Below are 19,818 nucleotides of genomic sequence, written 5' to 3' on the forward strand. Positions count from 1 at the left end.
AGAAGTCTTTGGCAGGTAGGATCAAGGAAAATCCTAAAGCTTTCTATAGGTATGTCAGGAATAAAAGAATGACCCGAGTAAGATTAGGGGCAGTCAAGGACAGTAGTGGAAAGTTGTGCGTGGAGCCCGAAGAAATAGGAGAGGTGCTAAATGAATATTTTTCATCAGTATTCACACAGGAAAAAGACAATGTTGTCAAGGAGAATACTGAGATACAGGCTATTAGATTAGATGGGATTGAGGTTCATAAGGAGCAGGTGTTAGCAATTTTGGAAAGTGAAAATAGATAAGTCCCCTGGGCCGGATGGGATTTATCCTAGGATTCTCTGGGAAGCTAGGGAGGAGCGTGCAGAGCCTTTGGCTTTGATCTTTAACTCATCGTTGTCTACAGGAATAGTGCCAGAAGACTGGAGAATAGCAAATGTTGTCCCCTTGTTCAAGAAGGGGAGTAGAGACAACTCTGGTAATTATACACCAGTGAGCTTTACTTCAGTTGTGATAAAGTGTTGGAAAGGATTATAAGAGATAGGATTTATAGTCATCTAGAAAAGAATAATTTGATTAGGGATAGTCAACACAATTTGTGAAGGGTAGGTCGTGCCTCACAAACCTTATTGAGTTCTTTGCGAAGGTGACTAAACAGGTGGATGAGGGTAAAGCGGTTGATGTGGTGTATATGGATTTCAGTAAAGCGTTTGACAATATTCCCCACGATAGGCTACTGCAGAAAATACGCAGGCATAGGATTGAGGGTGATTTAGTTGTTTGAATCAGAAATTGGCTAGCTGTAAGAAGACAGAGGGTGGTGGTCGATGGAAAATGTTCATCCTGGAGTTCAGTTACCAGTGGTGTACTGCAAGGATCTGTTTTGGGGCCACTGCTGTTTGTTATTTTTATAAATGACCTGGATAAGGGCATAGAAGGATGGGTTAGTAAATTTGTAGATGACACTAAAGTTGATGGAGTTGTGGATAGTGTGAAGGATGTTGCAGGTTACAGAGGGACATAGATAAGCTGCAGAGCTGGGCTGAGAGGTGGAAAATGGAGTTTAATGTGGAAAAGTGTGAGATGATTCACTTTGGAAGCAGTAACAGGAATACAGAGTACTGGGCTAATGGTAAGATTCTTGGTAGTGTGGATGAGCAGAGAGATCTCGGTGTCCATGTGCATAGATCCCTGAAAGTTGCCACCTAGGTTGATAGGGTTGTTAAGAAGGCATACGGTGCGTTAGGTTTTATTGGTAGAGGGATTGAGTTTCAGAACCACGTTACAGCTGTATAAAACTCTGGTGCGGCCGCACTGGGAGTATTGCGTACAGTTCTGGTCGCTGCATTATAAGGAAGGATGTGGAAGCATTGGAAAGGGAGCAGAGGAGATTTACCAAGATGCTGCCTGGTATGGAGGGAAGATCTTATGAGGAAAGGCTGAGGGACTTGAGACTGTTTTCGTTAGAGAGAAGAATGTTGAGAGGTGACCTAATAGAGACATACAAGATGATCAGAGGATTAGATGGGGTGAACAGTGAGAGCCTTTTTCCTCAGATGGTGATAGCTAGCACAAGGGGACGTAGCTTTAAATTGAGGGGTGATATAGTCAGAGGTAGGTTCTTTACTCAGGGAGTAGTAAGGGCGTGGACAGCTCTGCCTGCAACAGTAGTAGACTCGCCAACTTTAAGGGCATTTAAATGGTCATTGGATAAACATATGGATGATAATGGAACAGTATAGGTTAGATGAGCTTCGGATTGGTTTAACAGGTCGGCGCAACATCGAGGCCGAAGGGCCTGTACTGCGCTGTAGTGTTCTATGTTCTATGCTGTACGTTCGTTGCATTTGCATTGCGAAAACGTTGTACTTCTGCTCACAAAATACACTTCACATCCAACCCCTGGGTGAAAGAGACATGGATTGGTCATGCAATGAAGGTGCACAGGTTGGATTTTCTCAAACCCAGGTGAAAATTCAGCCCTAAGTTTCCAGAATATCAATGATCGTTTGTGATGTCATTGGTACTATGTGTGGCCATTTACAGGGCCCAACCCCATAAGCCTGTTCCATTATTGAATTGAAACCAGACTGCTCTGTGTATTAATCATATTTATCTTTTTAATCGCAGTCTAATATATCTGGGGAGAGGAAAATTCCGTATTTCCGCTATCTTTGGTGAAAAATTGTTCCTGATTTCACTCTTGAAAAACTAATTTGCATTCTGGACTTCCCTACCAAAGGAAATGTTGAACATTTTCTTTTATCCTTTCAAACGGCTCAGTTAGATCATTTTTCAGTCTTCTAAGCTCAAAGGAAAACACACCAACTTTCTGAAACTGGTCATCATAATTTAATCCTTGACGTAATTCTGATGTACGCAAGAACATAAGAGCTGTGAACAGGAGTAGGCCAATCAGCTTGCCAACCCTGCTGTACTACTTGAGAAAATCATGGCTGATCTGATTAAAATTCTTCCATTTTTCTGTCCACCACACCCCTACCCTAACCCACTCCCTCATACCCCCATATACTTTGACTCTCTTGTCAATTAAAATGCTATCCAGCTCAGCCTTAAATGTATCCAATGTTCAAACGTCCTCTGTTGGCCAGGGAAGAGAGTTCCACTGAAGCCCAGCACAAGCTGGAGGAACAACACCTCATTTTCCAATTAGGGGCCCTACAGCCCTCTGGACCCAAGATTGAGTTCAATAATTTTAGGACCTAAACTCCTCCATGTCCCAGCCTCCCACCCCACACACCAGGCCTTGTTACCACATAGCCTGCCACTACACCCCCACCCCGTTGTTAATCACTAACAGTCCCCGTTAACAACTATTCACCCTCCCAGCCTGATAGTTAGCACCTCCTTTGTCTGTCCAACTGTCGCTCTCTCTCTTTGGGCTCTACCTTATCATTTACTCCCTTCCCCACCCACCTCCCCTTTTTCTGCATATGAACTGACTTTTTCCCAGCCACTATCAGTTTTGAGGAAGGGTCACTGGACCTGAAACGTTAACTCTGATTTCTCCTTCACAGATGCTGCCGGACATGCTGAGCTTTTCCAACAGCTTTGTTTTTGTTCCCAATTTACAGCATCCGCAGTTCTTTCGGTTTTTATTTAAGAGAATTCTACTATCTGACGACCCTCTGAGAGAAACAAACTCCTTATCTCAGTCTTAAATGGGAGAGCCTTAAATTTCTCCCCCTCTCCCCTAACCATCTAGACTCCCTGTTGGGGGAAGAAAGGAAGTCATCCCAGCATCTGCCTTACCAAGTTCTGGCAGGATTTGATGTTTCAGTAAGATCACCTCTCATTCTTCTCCACTCCAATAGATATAGGTCCAACCTGCTCAAACTTTCTTCGTAAGATAACCTCTTTATTCCAGCACTCAACTCAAAACTGCTTCTACTGCAATTACATTCTTTCATAGGTAAGGAGACCAAACCTTTACACAGTTACTCCTGATGTAATCTCACCAAGGCACTGTACAGCTGCAGGAAAGCTTCTTTACTTTTATACTACATTATCCTTACAATAGATACCAACATTCCATTTGCCTTCTTTATCACTAGCAATGTCTGTATTGTAACTTTATGATTCACGTACCAGGGCAGCCAGATAACTCTGGACTTTGAGTTCTGAAGCATTTGTCTATTCAGATATATGTATGTAACTTTTCCACCTGTGAATGTGGAAACTTTTCTAAATTTCTCTTATGCTTCTTCTGCCAAACTTTTGCCCACTCAATTAACCTACCAAATTAGTAAGATGCAGCCTTCATTTAACAAAACCATATTACACCTGATTAATCCATACCTTTCCAAGAAACAGATAATCCTATCAATATTGATTTTACTAACTTACCCCTACTGAGGGTAGACTGACCAGCCTATAATCATTTGACCCATCATTTGCAAACTTTCTGTAACTGGTACAATGTTTGCAGACCTCAAATCCTCTGGTGCCTCACCTGTGTTGAGTGATCATTGGAAAATAATCCTCAGAGCATCTATATTTTCCTACCTGGCATCCTTTAACAGCCTAGGACACAATTCAGAGATAGCAAGAACTGCAGATGCTGGAGTCAGAGTCAATACAGTGTGGAGCTGGAAGAACACAGCTGGTCATGGAGCATCGCAGGAGCTGGAAAGTCAACGTTTCGGGTCAAGACCCTCCATCAGGACTGATCCTGATGAAGGCCCTGACCGAAAATGTCAACTTTCTAGCTCCTGTGATTCTGCCTGACCAGCTGTGTTTTTCCAGCTCCACACTGTATTGACTTGAATACAATTTATTCAGCCTTACAGATTTATGATCAGCCATGATCACATCACATGGCAGACCTTTTTGTGTACTATTGACTTAGGGTGGCACGGTAACTCAGTGGTTGGCACAGCTGCCTCACAGCACCAAGGACCTGGATTCAATTCCAGCCTCAAGTGACTGTCTGTGTGGAGTTTGCACATTCTCCTTGTGCCTGTGTGGGTTTCATCCCACAGTCCAAAGGTGTGTAGGTTAGGTGGATTAGTTATGCCAGATTGCCCAGAGTGCCTAGGGTGGGGAAAAGCAGGGTTAGGATGGGAGATGGGTCTATGTGAGGTGCTCTACAGAGGGCGTGTGGACTCGATGGGCTGAATGGCCTCCTTCCATGTTGGAGGGATTCTATGATCTTATTTTCCTGTCTACGTTTCTCTCATTAACGACCATACATTCAGTCCCTTTGACCAAGTCATTGATGTAGGTTGTAAGTGCTTGAAGGTCCATCATTAATCCCTTGAAGCTTGTTCTGCCATGTGATGTGATCATGGCTGATCATGAATCTCGAAGGCTGAATAAATTGTTTTCAAGTCAATATAGTGTCCCCTTTGGTCCAGGAACTCCCTACCTATGTCCGTGACCCCACCCACGCCCTCCACCTCCTCCAGAACTTCCAATTCCCTGGCCCCCAACACCTCATTTTCACCATGGACGTCCAGTCCCTATACACCTGTATTCCACATGCAGATGGCCTCAAGGCCCTCCGCTTCTTCCTGTCCCGCAGGCTCAACCAGTCCCCCTCCACCGACACCCTCATCTGCCTAGCCGAACTCGTCCTCACCCTCAACAACTTCTCTTTCGATTCCTCCCACATCCTACAGACTAAGGGGGTGGCCATGGGCACCCACATGGGCCCAGCTATGCCTGCCTCTTTGTAGGTTACGTGGAACAGTCCCTCTTCCGCACCTACATAGGCCCCAAACCCCACCTCTTCCTCCGTTACATTGATGACTGTATCGGCGCCACCTCTTGCTCCCCAGAGGAGCTCGAACAGTTCATCCACTTCACCAACACCTTCCACCTCAACCTTCAGTTCACCTGGGCCATCTCCAGCACATCCCTCACCTTCCTGGACCTCTCAGTCTCCATCTCAGGCAACCAGCTTGTAACTGATGTCCATTTCAAGCCCACCGACACCCACAGCTACCTAGAATACACCTCCTCCCACCCACCCTCCTGCAAAAGTTCCATCCCCTATTCCCAATTCTTCTGCCTCCACTGCATCTGCTCCCACGATGAGGCATTCCACTCCCGCACATCCCAGATGTCCAAGTTCTTCAAGGACTGCAACTTTCCCCCCACAGTGGTTGACAACGCCTTTGACCGTGTCTCCTGCATTTCCTGCAACACATCTCTCACACCCCGCCCCCGCCACAACCGCCCCAAGAGGATCCCCCTTATTCTCACACACCACCCCACCAACCTCCGGATACAACGCATCATCCTCCGACACTTCCGCCATCTACAATCCGACCCCACCACCCAAGACATTTTTCCATCCCCACCCTTGTCTGCTTTCTGGAGAGACCACTCTCTCCGTGACTCCCTTGTTCGCTCCACACTGCCCTCCAACCCCACCAAACCCAGCACCTTCCCCTGCAACCGCAGAAAATACTACACTTGCCCCCACACCTCCTCCTTCACCACTATCCCAGGCTCCAAGATGACTTTCCATATTAAGCAGAGGTTCACCTGCACATCTGCCAATGTGGTATACTGTATCCACTGTACCCGGTGCGGCTTCCTCTACATTGGGGAAACCAAGCGGAGGCTTGGGGACCGCTTTGCAGAACACCTCCGCTCAGTTCGCAACAAACAACTGCACCTCCCAGTCGCAAACCATTTCCACTCCCCCTCCCATTCTCTAGATGACATGTCCATCATGGGCCTCCTGCAGTGCCACAATGATGCCACCCGAAGGTTGCAGGGACAGCAACTCATATTCTGCTTGGGAACCCTGCAGCCCAATGGTATCAATGTGGACTTCACCAGCTTCAAAATCTCCCCTTCCCCCACCGCATCCCAAAACCAGACCAGTTCGTCCCCTCCCCCCACTGCACCACAAAACCAGCCCAGCCTGCCTCTGCCTCCCTAACCTGTTCTTCCTCTCACCCATCCCTTCCTCCCACCCCAAGCCGCACCTCCATTTCCTACCTACTAACCTCATCCCACCTCCTTGACCTGTCCGTCTTCCCTGGACTGACCTATCCCCTCCCTACCTCCCCACCTATACTCTCCTCTCCACCTATCTTCTTTTCTCTCCATCTTCGGTCCACCTCCCCCTCTCTCCCTATTTGTTCCAGAACCCTCACCCCATCCCCCTCTCTGATGAAGGGTCTTGGCCTGAAACGTCAGCTTTTGTGCTCCTGAGATGCTGCTTGGCCTGCTATGTTCATCCAGCCTCACACTTTGTTATCTTGGATTCTCCAGCATCTGCAGTTCCCATTATCACTTAAACAGATTAGGGTTGTTTCCCTTAGAACAAAGGAGGTTGAGTGGTGACCTAATTGCGATCTAGAAATAAGGGACTTGGATTAGGTAGACAGGGAAGACTAATAGCTTAAAGCTATTGTTAGAAGAATTAGGGAGGATATGAGGAAAATGGTTTTCATCCAGGAGGTGGTAGGTGTCTGGAATTCAGTGTCCAGTTAGGCAGTGAAAGTGAAAAGCCACAACTCATGTAAAAGGAAACAGATCTGCACTGCACAACATAACCTGCCCGCCTCCCTCCAGTATCCTCCCCATAAACCCTGATCTCAAGGACTCCCCCCAACTCCCAGGAGCCCAGAAGCATGGGTTTACTTGTCATGCTTCCTGCAAGGTGAACCCCCACCTACCAGTTTCAGCAGCAGGATGAGGCCCCCAAGAGGGCATTACAATTAATTGTCCACATGTTAAGGCCCTCAATGGAAATGAAGTAGGAAGGTATATTTAATCAGAGTGGTGTTGGGAAATTGACAATTACCAGATTAAAGATCCTCCAGCTACCAAAGCCAGCATGGGGAAGGTTTTAAATTGTAACCTTTAGAAATTTGATATGATTTAGCAGCAATACAGAAGGAAACAGCTGCAAGCCTAACTACCGCATGCTCACCATGACTTTGCAAAGTCATGTGAGAGGGCATTACTGCTGGTAGACAAACAGACCAGGATGAACCAATGTTTATGACCTGTTCTTTGTGAAGTTATCAGAGTTTAGAAGGCAACAATAAGCTATGTAGTCGGAATTATTGTCTTTGTAATCGAGGAAACAAAATCATATCTAAGACTCCCATCCTTGATCGCTACCTAATGATTCTCTTGGAGTGTGACCATGGACATAGATAAAAAGCATACAGACTATTACCATTCATTGTTTCAGGTGAGACATGAAGAAGTTGATAAATTACTAGAAATAATTGTTGGCAGGAAACATGAAGGTGCACCTCAGTGCAAGTCACCACCTTCAAGAAAGGCAGTTACAACAATGCCAACCCAGAGATCATGAGTTCAAATCCTACCTTGAATTCACTAAATCTAATCATTTGTGGACTTGCAGCACTGAAAATAAAATGGACCCAACTGGATGAAAAACGTACTTTGGGGAATGAAATCTGTTAGTCCTTCTTGGTCATACCTACATATAATTCTGGCTGTCCGTTTAAGTCATTCGTTGGTGGCCACAGTCAGCCCTGGGGTTAGCAGGGACCATGCCATGTTGGACAAGTGAGTTCTGGGGATTGAAGGCATCGTGATAGGATACAGAGGGGACAATAGCTGTGCATGGAGGAAACTCAACATATAAGGAGGGGAGATGGTAATGCATTGGACGTGGGCTACTGTGGGAAAGATTATCACCAACGGTCACAACCAGCCTGGATTTGATGGGTGGATAGTGTGGATTAGTGATAGGCATAACTAACCTCTACACTAGGAGACGATAAGGACTGCAATGCTGGAAGCCAGACTCTGTAGATGTGAGGCTAGAAAAGCACAGCAGGTAAGGCAGCATCTGAGGAGTAGCTAAATCAACATTTTGGGCCAAAATCCTTTGTCAGGACTCTTGACAGCCTGAAACATTCACTTCCCTTCTCCATGGATGCTGTCTGACTTGCTGTGCTTTTCCAGCCTCATGGTGGGGGAGAAAGCAGCTTCCCTTAGAGAGAGTTCTGAAATAGGATCTAGCTAAAGACAGGTTACCTAAGCAGCTTGGTTCGTAAATATTAATACATTTACAAAAGTGAACTTGTATTTGCAGTGAAGTGTCAGCTGTGCCACCAATATGTCCTGAGAAGTATTCTTTTTCAGTTCTCCGCCAACTATGTGCATGCTGAAGGATTCCTGCTGACTTAAAGCATTGACCTGGTTCACAGCTGTGCTTTAAAAATGGCTTCAGTGCAAGGAATGCTGGGAGGTCCCAGCAGTGGCAAGTACTTTCGCCTCTGACAAGAGGGACATTAGGATGAGCAGGGGACCATAGAGGAGTGGTGCATACATAATACGGCAAGTTCCAGAAAGTAACATAAGAAATCTTGCTGGGCTCACAGAAAGAAACCTTCATGAAACTTGCCCAAAATTAACATTCAGCGGATTTCTGGTAAAATTCAGTTTTATACATTTTACATGGGGCATATTTGACCCCACTCCGTAGTAACATTAAGAATAATTGTTCAATGTGTTTAATAAATAAACAGAACAAGACAGCACTGCCTCTGGGTAATTTACGCGGGCGCTACAATTCATTCCAGTTGAAAACCAGCATTTCAGTCATACCACTCCCATTCGCTGTGCAATACTTTTGAATTATTTCATTTGATTGCAACAATAATAATAGCTTCCATCTTTGTAGTACCTTTAAGATAATAAAATTTCCCAAAGTGCTTCATATGAACATTAAGTCTGCCATCGAGATATTTTGAGGAGATCTTAGATCAAATGCCTTAAATCTTGGCCAAAGAAATGTGATTTAAGGAAAGTTCTAATGAGGAAAGTGAATTAGAGTGAAGGGGAGTTCATAGGGAAGGTTGTCAAAGTTTGGCAACTGAAGGCATGCCCGCCAGTGTTGGAATTATTAAAATTAGCGATCACAGAGACCAGAATTAGAGGAATACAGATATCTTGCAGGGTTGTGGACTTGGAGGCAATCATAGAGATAGGAGAAGGCTAAGCCATGGAAAGTAGAGTTGATCAGGGAGAAGACTTGGCTCAAGTTAAGACAAGGGGAGCAGTGGTTTGGATAACCTCAAGTTTATGGAGAGTGCATTTGGGAGACCAGTCAGGAGTGCATAGAACAAAAACAAAGTTCATGGAACAACTCAGCAGATCTGGCAGCATCTGTGAAGGAGAAAACAGAGTTAATGTTTCGCGTCCGGTCACCCTTGTTCAGAATGGTTGTGAGGAAGGGCCACCGGACCCGAAACATTATGTTTTTCCCTTCACAGATGCTGCCAGACCTGCTGAGCTTTTCCAGCAACTTCTGTTTTTGTTCCTGATTCTCAGCGTCCACAGTTCTTTTGGTTTTAATTCAGAAGTGCATAGAAATGGCTGTGACTAGAGTAACAAAAGCATGAATGACAGATGAGCTAAGACAGGGACTATGTCAGACAGAGTTACATAAATGGAAAGGTGCTTTGGTGATGACTGGAAATAAAGTCAGAAGCTCAGCACAAGGTCAAATGTGACACTGAGGTTTCACACAAACAGACTTATTGAATTGTTATTTCATTAGATTAAATTAATGGCTCACCACCCCCTCATACCCCACACCCACCTTTGATGGCTTTTTACATCCAAATTTCTCTAATTTTAGCCTATAGGCTCTAACTCATGATGTTGATCTTACAGATGAGTGCAGTTTCTGATATCTTGTACAAATTATTAATCTTGAAATATGATCCCAGACAATGAACGCTGACAGATCATTCAACCACTGAGAGAATCACAGACTCGCGCGACCCTTTTCTCCATAATTGATACTTTCCAGCTGGGACCACACATTTGTGATCAGAAATGTCAACCCTGACATTTCCTTCTTTAGTACAGACATACTGAGGTCATTTGCCCTACTTCAGCTGTACCAGGCAAACTCCACAAACCCAGCATGAATCTGGGGCTCAAACCACATCCTGTCTTTTTGGTATGGCTTGGTACCAAAGTTCTGTGGTACATTTACCCACTTAGCCTTCATCATTGATACACATGTACTTTATATTGAACTAATTGTTCCACTATTAGCAATTTCTTTTTAATTGCTTGATATTTTATAATGTTTGATGGTTCCTGGTTGTAACAAAATCATAGCAATTATGATAACATACAGTCACGGTAAGATTTTGGCAGAGTCACAAGGATTCTGGAGCTCAGGAAACATGTTAGATGTCACGGCTGAGAACTCAGCATTCAGCGGAACTCTTGTGTCATTAACTCATTTCTGTAAACTCATACCTAAAGTCCCTAAATGTCAATGAGTAGTGGCTAAAGTATAATGAAGTGTAGTGTTGCATCTACATTAGATATATTAATTGTGAAAGTATTGTATCTTAGAAAAACATTTCAAATGTTATTTCAGAATGAGCATGATGGCAAGTACAGTAGTTACTTGTGCAACTGCCTAGGAATTTATTACCCACTTTCAAATGTATTTCTTTTTCTTTGAAATCAAACTTCATTGAGGTATAGTATTTCTTTTTGCCTGTTATAGCTAGGTTGAAACCCAGTCTGAAACCCAGTTGAATCCCATTCTCGGCTGGTTTTAAAATGTGCTAATTTTGAGGTTGTCACAGTCCAATATCTTCTGGCATTTCTACACCACAAAATCTGATCATAGCTGTGGAGAAATGGATCTTACATTGTCAGACTTAGTCAGAGAGGTCTTTAGCCTGTACTCAGTTTCTGGAAGAAGTAGGCACTAAGGATAAACTGATACTTTCTGGATCAATGCTTTCTTATGTTTTGAAGTTCAGCTGGTATGACAAATATAACATGCTGCTACTGTGTGAGTTACGCATTGTGATTAAGACATAGTGTTGACACAGATGTCTTGAAATTGTGAAATAAAAACCAAGATTAATTTTAATGGCTGCAAAATCAGAAATGCTACAACTTTGGTGTACTGATACATGTGATCATAAGTGAATCTTCCGTGGCACTTCAGTCCGATGGTTTTAGTGTCTAAACAATCACAAAACAGCCTCAGGCATTCTTGCTAGCATCTTTGATAAAAAGTGAAATTGTGTTCTGTTCTGAGCATTGACATATCTTGCAAAACAAACATCACCGAAAAGTGAAATTGAAATCATAGCAATTGAAACATGGCAGCAAAAACAAGAAAGCAGCTTACTACCTGAATGACTGTAAATTGGGAGAGGGGAGTGTGCAGCAGGACCTGGGTGTCCTTGTGCACCAGTCGCTGAAGGTAAGCATGCAGATGCAGCAGGCAGTAGAGAAGGCAAATGGGATGTTGATCTTCATTGCAAGAGGATTCGAGTACAGGAGCCGGGATGTGTTGTTGGCAGTAATTCAGGGCCTGACTGAGGCCATGCGTCGATTATTGTGCCCAGTGTTCTGAGGAAGGATGTTCTTGCTGTCAAAGGAGTGCAGCAAACATTTGGCAGGCTGATTCCGGGGTTGGCGGAGAGGAGACATTGACTAGGTTAAGATAGTTTTCACTGGACTTCAGACGTATGAGGGGAGATCTCAGACTTATAAAATTCTAACAGGACTAGACAGGGTGAATGCAGGGAAGATATTCCTGATGATGAATGTGTCCAGAACCAGGGATCACAGTCTGAGGATTCAGGGTAGACCATTTAGGACGGAGATGAGGAGTAATTTCTTTACCCAAAGAGTGATGAGCCTGTGGAATTCATTACCACAGGAAATAGGTGATACCAAAACATTTGATTTCTTTAAGAGGCAGCTAGATATAGCACTTGAGGTGATTGGGACCAAAGATTATGGGGAGGAAGCAGAATTAGGCTATAGAGTTGAATGATCAGCCATGATCGTGATGAATGATGAAGCAGGCTCGAGGGGCTGAATGGCCACCTTCTGCACCTATATTTCTGTGTTTCTATGTTTCAATTATTTATGATGGATTTTTAAAACCATTGTCAATCCACTTATTAACTATTGCTTTGAAAAATTTCAATCAGAAAATCTATTGTGAGAAAAAGTGATCATCTATTACTGTGCACAATGATAGAGCACAGGTAAGACCCAACAGAAATACCAAAGAATGACCATTATATGTTGCTGCCAAACATCAGAACTTTAACATGTAACAGCAACTTGGTGGAATAGATAGATCTCTCACACAATTCCCCAACCATTGGGTTGCCTTTTTAATCCCAGAGGCTAAGTCATTTTCGAGAGGAAACAAGATAGGAGAAATTGGATGGTAAGTCATTCCACAAGAACCTTCCTCTGGCTGGTTTCCCAATGACATTTTTGAAAACCTACTTTCAGGTGTCCTACATGCATGCCTGTAGCGATATAAGAAAACCTCATTAGCAAAGAAAAGTCATATTTTATTTAAAAATCAGTGCCTTGACCAAGTGAAAACTTTGCCCCTCTTTTGTCGTTAATTTTATTCTCTTGACTTCACATTTCAAAACATTATTTTTAACTAGTCCAAACTTGTATACATTATGTTATTATTTTGAAATCTAGTGCAACACTATCATACAATATTTTAGGTCTCTCCTACCTACCATGCCACTGCCAGAAGTAGAGAAAGTCACCTAAATTCTCATTTATACCAATTCAGCCTCAAACCAAACAGTCAGTTCTTGAGAATGAAATTGAATGACTTTTCTTTTCACTTGCCCCTCCCCCATAAAATAGTATCTTATCTGAATGGACTAAACAGCATTAGGAAGCCGCCATTTAACAAAATTGTACAAAAATACTTGTAACACAAACTTACGTGGTACAAATTATTTATTAATAAATTTTAATGCTGTCTAATCTCATTGCTTCTTAAGTGAACAGGTAAAGCTAAGTCATGAGATACCAATCTTAACTTGCTACTTAGAGATTAAAAAATCCATAAATTACTTACATGCAACTCTTTTCACTGTCCTTAGGAAGAAAAAGAAGTGCATTCGATACCTGCAAGGAGAAGCCAGGTGCTCCAGCCCAGTTTCTTCAGATGGAAGTGTGATGGACTGTCCTTCCCCTCCTCCTAATGCACTCCAGCCTCCAGCAGAAACTTCAGCCAAGCTTGCTAATTCTACAGATGTAGCGCAACCCGCACAGCCAAATACAGTCTCTTTCTCTGCTCATTCCCAGCCTAATACAAATCTAACTGGACTTTCTATACCGTCTACACTGGACTCTCATCTATACAATAGTACTTTACTGAACATGCCACATCAGCATACAATGACAAGATAATGGGCAACTTCAACCATGATGACTAATTGAGTAGTAGCATCCCAGCACTTCAGTACAGTATGGCGAATCCATGATGCCTGTAACCAGGTCCAACCAGTGTAGTGTACATTCAAAGAACAAGCGCTCTGAATTTTGACATCCTATCAAGACACAAACCGAAATCTGATTCTGCTCTTTGAAAATTTTTCAATGAGGAACATTGAACAATAGAAACAAATATGCAAGTTGTCATTCAAGCGTTCCTGTCAGTCTTTATCATGATTGCTCTATCTGTGATTGAGTTCAAAAACTATTGCAATAATCAAATAGTTTATTTATAGTCATTTAACAAACAAAACCAGGCTATTTCATAGTTAGTGCTTTAATCTGGGGGATCCGTTTATCTCTGTATATACCAGTATATGTAACATTACTCCTTCACACTTTCCCATGGTAGAGTATGTGGTTTCTTTTCTCCTCCTTTAGCAATGGAAGTAATTCAGATATATGGAAATTATAAATTCATCCAATCATGGAAATCTTACAGCAATTAGCACCTAAAGAAAAGTTCCACATTCTCTCCCTTAAATCAAGAGCCGTCTGATTTGGCGTTTTCAGCACTAACTAGATCATTTTAATAAGCATTAGTTTATATTATTCCCATGCTCTATAAAATCTTATGAAGCTGTAATTTGTCTAGGGAGCATTATTTCTTCATAGACAAAACATATTAATAATTACTCCTTAAGAAAAGGTGAATATAGATGCTACTTTCTCCAAATGGTTATTTTAAGTTTAGGGTATGATCCCAGCTCCCACTTACACTTAGCAACAGGGCATAAATTCCTTCCAACTAGCACTTTTCACTAAATATGATCTTGAACAAGACAATAGGGAGACAACATGCTGAGATGTTATAATCGATAAGGCTGTACCTAATTACCGCTGACCGTTTTTGTAATGCCTAGACTAGAGATAGACAACGTCTAATTTGATTATATTTTATATTTTCTAATGTGCTTTAAATTCCTTACATTTAGAAGTTTACTATTGAAGTGTGACGCAAATTGATGGACCTACAAAAATTAAATTTTTTGACTTTCTGGTTTCTAATTTTTATTTAAGTACAGTAAATGAAGATTTTTTTGTTATTATGATTTTTGGGTGCACTATTTCCACAGTTACATACTGTCCCTTTAAAAATGTTAACCTCTGTTGTGTGGTTCCCAAAAGAAAACCAACAATAGATAAAGCCTGAAAGCCTAAAATACCAGGGCCAGTAGGAGGGAGCTAACCCACTTCAGTAAATCAATGATAACAAAGTGTGGAGCTGTATGAACACAGCAGGCCAAGCAGCATTTAGGAGCACAAAAGCTGACGTTTCGGGCCTAGACCCTTCAATCAGCTTTTGTGCTCCTAAGTTGCTGCTTGGCCTGCTGTGTTCATCCAGCTCCACTCTTTGTTATCTCAGTAAATCAATGCCTGTGATTCTCAACCTCGGCATTAAATTTGGAAAAGAGGCTGTGGGATTGCCTGAACCTGCTAAAATCCACACTTCTAAGTGAAATCCAGATTATTTATTTGCATGATACTCAGCAATAGTGAATAGCCAAGAGTTTGGTCCTCCTTTCTCCAGCATGCTGTCAGCCAAGACTGGTAGTGTTGAAGAGAGACATGACATCAGAACCCTCTAGTTTTATGGCCAGGGATGAACTGGCTCAGCTGCAAATTGGGAGATCTCACAGGGTTATATAATCGGTGCCTTTCTCTCTCTGCGAAAAATTTTGGGTAGTCAGTTCTCCCCCATTTGTGGCTACTCAGCTCAGAGGATCTTTTGTTTTTCCTTCAATAAATCCTTCAGCTAATCATGTGCACAAAGGAAGAGCACATCAAATTATACAGTAAAAACGTTATGTTGTCTTTAGATGAGGCTGTATTGGTAAAGATTAGCATTATGGGTTAGAAACTTTCAATTCGGGTTTGAATACAGCCAAAATAAACAAACTCAGAAGTTCTTTTCTCTCTCAGCTCTTTGAATCCTATGGGAAATGAGTTTGGGGCAGTCTCATCCTACTTGTTTTAAAAAAAACACCTCAAATGGCTCATTGTGTTGCTTTACAGTGAAAATCTCAATGAGAGAACCTATAGGATTGACCGCAGTGAGAAATAGCAGTTTTGCGCTAATTCATAGGGGTTGCTTTTCTCATGTTTAGTTTAGGGCATTTTGTTGGAAAGGAGAGTTTTGCCCTACAGCTTGCACCAAACAACAGGTGTACAAAGTTAAATAAATCTTCCATTCTGCAGTGTTACCCCACCCTTTCTCCCACATCCCCAACAGATTAGAACCATCATGTAGTCATACACGTAAACTAATGAGGAAGATATAATTATAGCACCACTGTGGAATTTGCTAGATCTCATTTAATGTAGCATGGGAAAGCGAGTGAGCTCCAGATTTGGAATCAAGCCTGACATTTGTGCACCTTCTCCCCTTTTCCACATGTTAAGTTTATATATTAACTCTGTGAAGAGTAAAATGAGTGAATAAAGATATTTTTGTTTGAATTATGGCATCTGAAAACATTTATTTTAAATAATAATTGCTTTCTATGTATATTACATTGGTTGATGGGTCTTTCCATTGTTAATAAAAGACTGCTTTGCAGGCAGTTAAAAACTAGCATTTATACTGTCAAACAGATAAATGAAGTCAATATTTGACCTGGATGTTACTTTTATGAAGCCCTGAAATGTTCAAACAATCGCATAGTTTTATTGTTGTTATTTCATTTTCTTGCCTATTTGTACAAAAAGTTTGAAGAAAACAAAAAAAATATAAATATGAAACTTGCTTTTGCTTTTCTGTGTGTGTATTTCAGGCTGTTGTAATATTTTTATGAGTTATATTTTTAGGGGGAAATATAAGTAGAAATAGAGACAGGGTTTTATACCAGTTATAATATTTCATATTTCCAACTAAGTATTGTTTCGCCCTCAGTGACAAGAAAGCAACAAAACCTTGTCAACATCTTTTTATTCACACAAGATTTGTTTGCATTTTTGTAGAAAACTGCTTTCAGGGACACAGATGTATTTCCCTTGAACAACGTAATTACAGTTCAGTCAAAATGCCAGTAACACATGGTCACGTCCATGTTGATAACAACCAAAATTTGTAAGTAAGCAGAAAAGATTATTAAGTCATTGAAAACTGTACTATTTGCTGAAAAAAAATAAAAAAGAATTTGGTTGAAGTTTGCAGCATGGATAGATTTCTTGTCTGATTTCCATGCTTCTTCATTCCTTCAGATACATTTTCATCTTTGTCAAACACCTTATAGAAGATCTTTGAAAGGGATTTGTCATGCCCAACTGATTTGCACAATATGGTACAACTTTTCCAAAGCAAACAGAATATCCCTAAAAGAAAATATAGATTGAAGGTATTTCACATTTCACTGTCTTGTGGCCATCTACGTTGTCTAAACACATTCCCCTCCCCAGTTAAGTGAAATGCTATTTAGAGTTAAACTTTTGCCTGTGTCCTCTGTCAAAGTCCTCTGTGTATGCTCACCTGGTGCATTTTCTACCAAGGTCAGTCATGACACAGTAAGTGACAACTGGCCGTTATATGTGAGAACTGCATTTAGTGTCATTTCTCAGCAGCCATTGCAGACAAAACTGCACTGATTCCAGAAATAAGAAATTATGAAAATGAGATGATGCTATCAAAAGAGTTCTTGTTGACCTCAGCTTAAGGTGACTGTAAATGTCACTGGAATGTAAGAAATAAGAGCAGGAGCTGGTTATACAGCCAATCAGCTAAACTATAATGGGTGACTGTTACATCGACTTCACTTCTCATCTCCAAACTTGGATTCCCCAATTATCCAGGAAATAATCAATTGCCGTTTTGATTATGTAATGTCGGTCTATACAGAGATATTTTCGCGTTAAGAGTTAGGATATAAATTCACGCCTGTCACTTGTTCATGTAGCAGGTGCACGTTTTCCATTTGCAACATGTAACTTTATTTGTACAGGCCCAAATATATTACAACTAATTCAAAGATTAAAGAAATACTATTGAATTAGATATTCATTAAGTTACTACAGCGCTTCATTCTGTGATTTTGGCCGGACGATATAACAGTCTGTTGGAATTAACAATCCCAGAATTCTGCTGCACAAGGTATTTGAAGGACCTTGGCCTTGTGCGGAGTTTGATCAAAGCTTTGATCTAGGAACTAGTGTGAATCAAATTTGCCTTCATAGATTGATATGCTTTTGTTAACACTAGGGTGTGGCCTTACTACATGAAGGTGTGATATCAGGGTTAAAGCCTCTTGAGGGAGGACTTTCCTTAGCTCCATGTGAAATGAGAGGGGCTTTTAGTGCATGAACCCAGCAAACATGGGCTGGGTCTTTATGCAAATCATTATCATTGTGGCATTCTGTATTATTCCCCAATGTGTATAAACACATTCAGAGAAATATTAACACTAATCATTATTCAGTGAGTGGCTAATTGATCCTTCTGATCACTATTTCTATGGTGATCTTCCATTAAACATACAATTACTTTCATAACAACCATACTCTGTGTACATCCATTTTGATCACCACATTTATTTTCATTCATGTTTGTTCCTGAAAAATCATTTGTTAAATTGTCCGTACTGACAGTGTGAATGATTTTTAGATTGTACGGTTGCTAAATTACAAAGGAACATTATATTCCTGTCACAAGACATATAAATAACAGTCTCTTTAGAGTGGTGGCTATGTATAGTGTATTGCCAGGACCAGGATCGGTACTTCTCCATGGTCAAATATTTCCCATGACAAGCAATCAATTTACTGGAAAAATAATTGATTGGCCAGTCAACTGAATGGCTTTCTGCAATAGCACTGCACCAGCATTGATGGTATTGGGATGAGCAGCCAGTGAGAATGGGCCGTCATAATTTCCTGCTGTTAGAAATAATGAGGTTATTAGCACAGCTTTCAAATCAACAACTCTGACATCCTTCAGTCTATTAAATTTCTTGCCTTTTCCTTCCGACTTATTGAAGAAGTCAGTACATTGCTGAAATTCTGAATGAACTTCCAATAAAATCCATTCATGACAACATATTCCAGAACTTCACAAATTGTCTTGGGCATGAGAATTTTTTTTAAAAATTCATTCATGGGAAGAGGGTATCACTGGCTAGACCAGAAGGCAGTTGAGAATCAGTCACATTGCCTTGGGTCTGGAGTCACGTGGAGGCAAGACTAGGTAAGGTTAGCAGTTTCCTTCCCTAAAGGGCAGTAGTGAACCTTACGGCTTTTTCCAACAATTGGCAATGGATTCATTGTCATCCTTAGACTCTTAATTTTAGATTTTCATTGAATTCAAATTCTACCACATGCCACAGCAGGATTCAAACATGGGTGCCCGGAACATTACCAGGGTCTCTAGATTAACAGTCCCGGAATAATACCAATAGGCCATCACTCCCCTTTTCAAGGTAGCCTTTATATTTATTCACTTTCCAAGGCACTACATGACCTGGTGCCACAGTGTGACCTAAATAAAATCACTTTCAAAATGGCAAGCTTACTTTTAGTCAGATTTACAATTAAATTGGCTGTGTGTAACAGATTGAACAGTTCATTCAAATTTTATAAATGTCCTTCCCAGGTTGAATGCCTTCCGGGGCTGAACACAACCAAATCATCAATATAAACAACTTGACCAGATAAACAGACAACCATTTCCACTCCCCCTCCCATTCTCTTGATGACATGTCCATCATGGGCCTCCTGCACTGCCACAATGATGCCACCCGAAGGTTGCAGGAACAGCAACTCATATTCCGCCTGGGAACCCTGCAGCCATATGGTATCAATGTGGACTTCACCAGTTTCAAAATCTCCCCTTCCCCTACTGCATCCCTAAACCAGCCCAGTTCATCCCCTCCCCCCACTGCACCACACAACCAGCCCAGCTCTTCCCCCCAACCCACTGCATCCCAAAACCAGTCCAACCTGTCTCTGCCTCCCTAACCGGTTCTTCCTCTCACCCATCCCTTCCTCCCACCCCAAGCCGCACCCCCAGCTACCTACTAACCTCATCCCACCTCCTTGACCTGTCCGTCTTCCCTGGACTGACCT

At 41.9% G+C, this 19,818-nt stretch overlaps 1 protein-coding gene across 9 annotated transcripts in view; it reads left to right on the top strand.

Moving 5' to 3' along the window:
* The window catches only part of tcf7 (transcription factor 7), a 233,213-nt gene extending 216,346 nt beyond the window's left edge, over positions 1-16,867 (top strand). For 4 of the 9 annotated variants that reach the window (XM_048543580.2, XM_048543582.2, XM_048543583.2 and 1 more), the window contains one exon: positions 13,371-16,867. In XM_048543580.2, coding sequence (XP_048399537.1) covers positions 13,371-13,680 — 310 coding nt within the window. In that variant the 3' untranslated portion in view covers positions 13,681-16,867. The remainder of the gene's footprint in view (positions 1-13,370) is intronic. The other 5 variants (XM_048543585.1, XM_048543587.1, XM_048543590.1 and 2 more) reach the window with 2 other exon arrangements.
* Positions 16,868-19,818: the final 2,951 nt, after the last annotated feature.

The sequence above is a fragment of the Stegostoma tigrinum genome, chromosome 13 (genome assembly GCF_030684315.1).
Source record: "Stegostoma tigrinum isolate sSteTig4 chromosome 13, sSteTig4.hap1, whole genome shotgun sequence".
NCBI classification, from domain to species: domain Eukaryota; kingdom Metazoa; phylum Chordata; class Chondrichthyes; order Orectolobiformes; family Stegostomatidae; genus Stegostoma; species Stegostoma tigrinum.